Source organism: Oncorhynchus clarkii, chromosome 13 (assembly GCF_045791955.1).
Source record: "Oncorhynchus clarkii lewisi isolate Uvic-CL-2024 chromosome 13, UVic_Ocla_1.0, whole genome shotgun sequence".
In the NCBI taxonomy this organism is placed as follows: domain Eukaryota; kingdom Metazoa; phylum Chordata; class Actinopteri; order Salmoniformes; family Salmonidae; genus Oncorhynchus; species Oncorhynchus clarkii.
Genome location: NC_092159.1, coordinates 5,504,597 through 5,513,494, shown reverse-complemented (window position 1 = coordinate 5,513,494; position 8,898 = coordinate 5,504,597). Strand labels below are relative to the sequence as shown.

General features: G+C 45.4%; 1 protein-coding gene across 2 annotated transcripts; it reads left to right on the top strand.

Moving 5' to 3' along the window:
* The first annotated feature begins 283 nt into the window (after window positions 1-283).
* LOC139423729 (GTPase IMAP family member 4-like) lies at window positions 284-4,863 on the top strand. Of its 2 annotated transcripts, XM_071175344.1 has the most exons (4): window positions 284-587; window positions 767-838; window positions 1,376-2,073; window positions 4,754-4,863. In XM_071175344.1, the coding sequence occupies exons 1-4, from the start codon at window positions 578-580 to the stop codon at window positions 4,757-4,759; spliced, it is 786 nt and encodes a 261-aa protein (XP_071031445.1). In that variant the 5' UTR covers window positions 284-577; the 3' UTR covers window positions 4,760-4,863. The 2 variants fall into 2 exon arrangements, with proteins under 2 accessions (XP_071031445.1, XP_071031443.1); XM_071175342.1 differs by lacking the exon at window positions 4,754-4,863 and having other exon boundaries at window positions 1,376-2,580.
* The last annotated feature ends 4,035 nt before the right edge of the window (window positions 4,864-8,898 follow it).

Genomic DNA, 8,898 nt, shown 5'->3' with positions numbered 1-8,898 from the left:
CAACGCAGGCAGAGGAGCTGAAAGAGCTGGTGCAACGCAGGCAGGGAAGCTGAAAGAGCTGGTTCAACGCAGGCAGGGAAGCTGAAAGAGCTGGTTCAACGCAGGCAGAGGAGCTGAAAGAGCTGGTTCAACGCAGGCAGAGGATCTGAAAGAGCTGGTTCAACGCAGGCAGGGAAGCTGAAAGATCTGGTTCAACGCAGGCAGAGGATCTGAAAGAGCTGGTTCAACGCAGGCAGAGGATCTGAAAGAGCTGGTTCAACGCAGGCAGGGAAGCTGAAAGAGCTGGTTCAACGCAGGCAGAGGACCTGAAAGAGCTGGTTCAACGCAGGCAGAGGATCTGAAAGAGCTGGTTCAACGCAGGCAGAGGACCTGAAAGAGCTCAACGCAGGCAGAGAACCTGAAAGAGCTGGTTCAACGCAGGCAGGGGAGCTGAAAGAGCTGGTTCAACGCAGGCAGAGGATCTGAAAGAGCTGGTTCAACGCAGGCAGAGGATCTGAAAGAGCTGGTTCAACGCAGGCAGAGGGAGCTGTACGAGCTGGTGACATTTGACAATATATTGGCAAAGAGGGACAGAACCATGACTGAAGGTAAAACATTTGGTTTAATATCTTATCTTATACAATGAAATATCATATACGTGAACTGTTTGAGAAGGATGCAGCAGACTGAACTGTTCATTCAACCTGGAACACTCGTAGCTATCACAATGATTCTGTACTTCAGCTAATACAAGACTGTTTATATACTTGTTATGTTATCCTAACAGCTATACCACTGAGAGAGATGGAGCTGAAACGGCAGCCTGAGTCTGATGGGTGTGGCTCAACAAATCATGATGGTATGTACTCTGTTTGGTCTGTGATGTCATGGTCTCTCGTGGTTGAGTCAAATCATGATGGTATGTACTCTGTTTGGTCTGTGATGTCATGGTCTCTCGTGGTTGAGTCAAATCATGATGGTATGTACTCTGTTTGGTCTGTGATGTCATGGTCTCTCGTGGTTGAGTCAAATCATGATGGTATGTACTCTGTTTGGTCTGTGATGTCATGGTCTCTCGTGGTTGAGTCAAATCATGATGGTATGTACTCTGTTTGGTCTGTGATGTCATGGTCTCTCGTGGTTGAGTCAAATCATAACACACCACACATTACAGCTGGGCAACTTATAATACTAACTCTACTAGTTACTTTGAGCAGGATGGTTATGGTTAAAATAATCATTGAATGAATCATTGAATCAATTGAATGAATTAAATGAATCAACATACATTATCTCTATTTTACAGCGTGATAGTTGAGTTACTTTAAATGTTTTGTTGTTGTTGTTGCTATAGTTACTGGGAGCTACATTGTCTTTATCTGTGTGGTTTTTACAGGGTCTGGTTTGACCGCTGAGCTGAGGATTGTGTTGCTAGGGAAGACTGGAGCAGGGAAGAGTGCAACAGGAAACACCATCCTGGGGAAGAATGTATTTAAAGTCGACTCTTCCCCTGCGTCAGTGACCGGACAGTGTGAGAGACAGAGTGGAGAGGTCAATGGGACGACGGTTCATGTGGTTGACACGCCGGGCCTCTTCGACACGGCCCGGTCGGACGAAGAGGTGAAGGAGAAGATAGAGGAGTGTGTTAACATGTCCGTCCCGGGCCCCCACGCCTTCCTGCTGGTGATCAGGCTGGGGGTGAGGTTCACAGAGGAGGAGAGGAACGCCGTGAGGTGGATCCAGGAGAACTTCGGAGAGGACGCCTCCATGTACACCATCTTGCTGTTCACCTGTAAAGACCAGCTGAAGGGGAAACAGGTGACAGATTCTCTGAAGATGTGTAAAGAGCTGCGGAGACTCTCCATCACGTTAGGCGGCGGGTATCACTCGTTCAACAACGACGCCAAAGACGACCCCGCTCAGGTCCCAGAGCTGCTGGAGAAGATCAAAGAGATGGTGGAGCTGAACGGAGGAGAGCACTACACCAACGAGATGTACCAGAAGGCTCAGAGGAAGATCAGAGAGGCGGAGGAGAGGAGGAGGGAGGAGGAGAAAAGACGGAGGGAGGAAGAGGAGAGAAAATTAAAAGAAGAGGTAAAGGTAGAGATAGAGAAAGAAAAGGAGGAAGAGAAAAGGGAGAAGGTAGATAAAAAGAGGAATCTCCACATCGCTCTAGCAGTAACAGTAGTGTGTGTAGTCGTAGGGGTGATCATAGCAGTTGCTGCTGATACCACAGTGGCCCTGGCTCTAGCTCCACTCCTACTGGTGCTGGGAGCAGCCAGTGGAATAACGGCTATCTGTCTAAAGAATGGAAGGTGTGGAGCTAAAACACCCGTCTCCGTAGCTGTATAACAATCACATACTGTATACCTCATTAAGGCTGTTTTTACACAGGCAACACAATTCTGATCTTTTGCCACTAATTGGTCTTTTGACCAATCCGATCTATTATCAATAATTGGGCAAAATATCATAATTTGTCTACCTGTGTAAAGATCAGAATTAGGCTGCCCGTGTAAAGATCAGAATTAGGTTACCTGTGTAAACGAGGCCGAACAAGACCTAACAACAGAAACATAGATTGAATGATTGATTGATAGATGGTTTTATAGATAGATAGATAGATAGATAGATAGATAGATAGATAGATAGATAGATAGATAGATAGATAGATAGATAAAAATGGTCTTAAATCTGTTCCCTTAAGTATTTCTCTGGGTGTCCAGTGATCTATTTATTGAATCATGTGTTCAGGGATAACATTTATGAACACTTAATAAAGAGAAGTAAAGAGTCTGACTGATGACTGATGTTTTTATTACATTTCTCTGATATGTTTTAGAACACGTTTCCTCCCGGTATTATGGCAGAGTGACTGTCTGCCTTATAGTTTCACTATCTAGGTTACAAACCTCGAGAGGAACCAGGCTCTGAGGGCTGTGCCGGGTGGAGATTTATAACAGAACATGGCCAAGATGTTCATAGATGACCAGCAGGGTCAAATAATAATAATCACAGTGGTTGTAGAGGGTGCAACAGGTCACACAACCTCAGGAGTAAATGTCAGTTGGCTTTTCATAGCCGATCATTGAGAGTATCTCTACCGCTCCTGCTGTCTCTAGAGACTTGAAAACAGCAGGTCTGGGACAGGTAGCACGTCCGGTGAACAGGTGTGGGTTCCATAGCCGCAGGCAGAACAGTTGAAACTGGAGCAGCAGCACGACCAGGTGGACTGGGGACAGCAAGGAGTCATCAGGCCAGGTAGTCCTGAGACATGGTCCTAGCGCTCAGGTCCTCCGAGAGAGAGAGAAAGAAAGAGAAAGAAAGAAAGAAAGAAAGAGAAAGAAAGAAAGAAAGAAAGAGAGAAAAATAGAGAGAGAATTAGAGAGAGCATACTTAAATTCACACTGTATAAGACAGGAGAAGTACTCCAGATATAACAAACTGACCCTAGCCCCCCGACACATAAACCGTTGCAGCATAAATACTGGAGGCTGAGACAGGAGGGATCAGGAGACACTGTGGCCCCATCCGACGATACCCCCGGACAGGGCCAAACAGGCAGGATATAACCCCCTCACTTTGCCAAAGCACAGCCCCCACACCACTAGAGGGATATCTTCAACCACCAACTTACCATCCTGAGACAAGGCCGAGTATAGCCCAGGAAGATCTCCCCCACGGCACAAGACAAGGGGGGGGGGGGGCAACCCGGACAGGAAGATCACGTCAGTGACTCAACCCACTCAAGTGAAAGCACCCCTCCTAGGGACGGCATGGAAGAGCACCAGTAAGCCAGTGACTCAACCCCTGTAATAGAGTTAGAGGCAGAGAATCCCAGGATATCGGGTATCACAACATATATAGCCTGCTATGAGGACAGCAGGAGGAATTAATTGATATCACAACATATATAGGCTGCTATGAGGACAGCAGGAGGAATTAATTGATATCACAACATATATAGCCTGCTATGAGGACAGCGGGAGGAATTAATTGATATCACAACATATATAGCCTGCTATGAGGACAGTGGGAGGAATTAATTGATATCACAACATATATAGGCTGCTATGAGGACAGCAGGAGGAACGAACACATGGAATGGAATGGACTAGTACATGTGAAACAGGTCACATCAGGGATATTGTCTCTGCGTATTGAAACAGGTCACATCAGGGATATTGTCTCAGCATATTGAAACAGGTCACATCAGGGATATTGTCTCTGCATATTGAAACAGGTAAGATCAGGGATATTGTCTCTGCGTATTGAAACAGGTAAGATCAGGGATATTGTCTCTGCGTATTGAAACAGGTAAGATCAGGGATATTGTCTCTGCGTATGGAAACAGGTCACATCAGGGATATTGTCTCTGCGTATTGAAACAGGTTGGTATTGTGGTGAAATGGAAGAGGAAAGACGATGTAACTGTGTAACTGCTGTGAATGTTGTATTGTCAATTTGTTGTCTGTTGTATTGAAACGGCACTTTAAACGAGTACGTGATACTGCAACGTTTCCCCATGGGGGCAATGAAGTCAGTAAAGTGAAGTATATCACCTCGGAGAGATGCATTTTCTCTTCTATTGCCCTTTCTACCACAATATACAATGTGAAATATTGTGATTAGTATATGTGTATAATCACGTATTGTTTCCCTGTTATACAGTCTGAACGTAATAAAAAGTGGATCCTCTTTGGGGGTAAATTTGAAACCCCATTGGAGCTCACTGGACTATTTATTCTCTCTTTTCTCATACCTCTCCATCCAGAACTGACACCATTCAGCCAGCAGCAAACCACCCTGCATCCCACAGCTGGCTTGCTTCTGATGCTAAGCAGCGTTGGTCCTGGTCAGTCCCTGGATGGGAGACTAGCTCCTGCTGGAAGTGGTGTTGGAGGGCCAGTAGGAGGCAGCCTTTCCTCTGGTCCCCAGGGCAATGATTGGGGACATTGCTGTCTTTTGGATGGGATGTTAAACGGTGTCCTGACTCTCTGTGTTCACTAAAATATCCCATGGCACTTATCATAAGAGTAGGCGTGTTAACCCTGGTGTGCTGGCTAAATTCCCAATCTGGCCCTCATACCATCATGGTCACCTAATCACCCTCAGCTTCCAATTGGCTCATTCATCCCAGGTTGTCAATCAACACACCTGATAGAACAAGGGATAAATAAATAAAAGCAGGCAATATTTTAGTTCTGGATTTTGAAGACTATTAACACTGTAAATGCAATTAGGAATGATGAATACATTGTCTTATAAACCAATGTGGGCATTCTGAAGACGCTTAATAATACAATCAAATCAAATCAAATCTACCTTAAGTTTGTGTGTGAGAGGAATTCAAACTCAAAGGCTGTCTGTGATGTTCCTGCATCATCATTCCTTATTAAATCACAGACAGTATTCAGAGCTGTTTACTTGTGGAATAGACACGAACTGGAATGCGGTTTTAACCAATCGGCATTCAGGATTAGACCCACCCATTGTATAAAAGGGCATAACTGTCCTGAATCTCTTGTACATCTGTAGTTCTCTGAGTCTCAATAAAATACCAGAGGGGAAAACTCACTAGAATTATGGATGATTTCATTTTTACGTCAGCAAGTAGAGAGTGAATTACATCTCATATGTAAATACAAACAAAACGAGTCTGATGTCGGCAAACAAACAGGATGAGACGAGCACAAGTAGCCATGAAACCAGGAAAGCAACCAGAAGGAGGGAACCATTCTTTAATAACATTGGTGAACAGTGGACACTAATGAACAGAAAACAGAGAACATTAGTTTAGGTGGGAGATGTTGCTGGTGACTGAAGCTCAAAGGAGGGTTAGGGTACGTTTTAACATTAGCTGAGCCATAAAAAAGTTGTCGTGTCTGTGACTATCATTACATGCTTTTTTTATCAAATAAATTCTATATGTGTAATTATGTGATTAAACTAATCATGCAAACTTTAATTAACTAGGAAGTCAGGGCACCACGGGAAATTTTTATAGTCTCTATTTTCCAAATCGAGTACAGTCTTGTATTAATGCATCATTATTACCTCATCAGTTTACATTATTGAAAGTCGCAAACCCTTGGATATCTGCACGAACCCTAGCCTAAATGATGAATCAGCGATATACAAATTGGCTTAATTATTTATTTACTAACTAACTAAATAATCACAGAAATACATAACAAACAAACAGTAGATATTGGTTACTAACGCAATGCATTGATAAGTCCCTACGTGGACTAAACCGGTATGACGGCTTGGTAGACAATGGAAAGGGGTGGGGACAGATAAAAGAGCGGGAAAGACAAAATGGATTCACTACGCACAGTTGATAATTATATTCATTGAAATTCTAATCGTTTACACATGAACAGCTAGTATTTGCTCTTATTCTGTAGTCATCTATAGTCTCAGATTTGAACCATTTCCAGCTGTGTAGCCATCGCTGCACGCTGTCTGGTCTAATGTAAATTTCGCCAGGAGTGGGTTTTATACACTTCTGAGAAAAGGGCGGTCCATGACGCCGACGTAATGTCTATGATCACGTGGGCGTGGCCACTGACCTGGTTAATACTTTACATGGAAGACAATTCTCTCATTTTGAAGGTTAACATCGCATTACATCTTTTCACAAATAGTTTCATGTTTAATCACATACGTTTCACAAAATGTAGATGTAAACCTTGAAAGTGTCCACAAACAGAGATACAGTAATGTGTGTTTCCTGTCCTTCATGAGATCACCAAATGAAACACGCTCGTCATGACTGTCTCTTAGTGTCCACGGACCATTGCCCCATTCTCAAAAGTAGAAATATTGTTTAATTAATTAAACTTTTGATGTCCAAGTGTCTCTCTGTATTCCACAGTTTACATTCCAATCTCGAACACTACAGAGCATAGGGGCAGTGTATTTTATGACCGACCATAAAACAGCCAACTTCCCGCTCTCCCCCTCTACGAGAGAAAGCAGGCTGTAGAGCAGACCTACTCTAACCTGATCCTTCAGATCGTCACAGGAGAGTCATGACATTCCCCCTCTACGAGAGAGAACAGGCTGTAGAGCAGACCCACTTTAACCTGATCCTTCAGATCGTCACAGGAGAGTCATGACATTCCCCCTCTACGAGAGAGAGCAGGCTGTAGAGCAGACCTACTCTAACCTGATCCTTCAGATCGTCACAGGAGAGTCATGACATTCCCTATCTACGAGAGAGAGCAGGCTGTAGAGCAGACCCACTCTAACCTGATCCTTCAGATCGTCACAGGAGAGTCATGACATTCCCCCTCTACGAGAGAGAACAGGCTGTAGAGCAGACCCACTCTAACCTGATCCTTCAGATCGTCACAGGAGAGTCATGACATTCCCCCTCTACGAGAGAGAACAGGCTGTAGAGCAGACCTACTCTAACCTGATCCTTCAGATCGTCACAGGAGAGTCATGACATTCCCTATCTACGAGAGAGAACAGGCTGTAGAGCAGACCCACTCTAACCTGATCCTTCAGATCGTCACAGGAGAGTCATGACATTCCCTATCTACCAGAGAGAGCAGGCTGTAGAGCAGACCCACTCTAACCTGATCCTTCAGATCGTCACAGGAGAGTCATGACATTCCCTATCTACGAGAGAGAGCAGGCTGTAGAGCAGACCCACTCTAACCTGATCCTTCAGATCGTCACAGGAGAGTCATGACATTCCCTATCTACGAGAGAGAACAGGCTGTAGAGCAGACCCACTCTAACCTGATCCTTCAGATCGTCACAGGAGAGTCATGACATTCCCCATTCTCTACGAGAGAGAACAGGCTGTAGAGCAGACCCACTCTAACCTGATCCTTCAGATCGTCACAGGAGAGTCATGACATTCCCCCTCTACGAGAGAGAACAGGCTGTAGAGCAGACCCACTCTAACCTGATCCTTCAGATCGTCACAGGAGAGTCATGACATTCCCCCTCTACGAGAGAGAACAGGCTGTAGAGCAGACCCACTCTAACCTGATCCTTCAGATCGTCACAGGAGAGTCATGACATTCCCTATCTACGAGAGAGAACAGGCTGTAGAGCAGACCCACTCTAACCTGATCCTTCAGATCGTCACAGGAGAGTCATGACATTCCCCCTCTACGAGAGAGAACAGGCTGTAGAGCAGACCCACTCTAACCTGATCCTTCAGATCGTCACAGGAGAGTCATGACATTCCCCCTCTACGAGAGAGAACAGGCTGTAGAGCAGACCCACTCTAACCTGATCCTTCAGATCGTCACAGGAGAGTCATGACATTCCCCCTCTACGAGAGAGAACAGGCTGTAGAGCAGACCCACTCTAACCTGATCCTTCAGATCGTCACAGGAGAGTCATGACATTCCCCCTCTACGAGAGAGAACAGGCTGTAGAGCAGACCCACTCTAACCTGATCCTTCAGATCGTCACAGGAGAGTCATGACATTCCCCCTCTACGAGAGAGAACAGGCTGTAGAGCAGACCCACTCTAACCTGATCCTTCAGATCGTCACAGGAGAGTCATGACATTCCCCCTCTACGAGAGAGAACAGGCTGTAGAGCAGACCCACTCTAACCTGATCCTTCAGATCGTCACAGGAGAGTCATGACATTCCCCCTCTACGAGAGAGAACAGGCTGTAGAGCAGACCCACTCTAACCTGATCCTTCAGATCGTCACAGGAGAGTCATGACATTCCCCCTCTACGAGAGAGAACAGGCTGTAGAGCAGACCCACTCTAACCTGATCCTTCAGATCGTCACAGGAGAGTCATGACATTCCCCCTCTACGAGAGAGAACAGGCTGTAGAGCAGACCCACTCTAACCTGATCCTTCAGATCGTCACAGGAGAGTCATGACATTCCCCCTCTACGAGAGAGAACAGGCTGTAGAGCAGACCCACTCTAA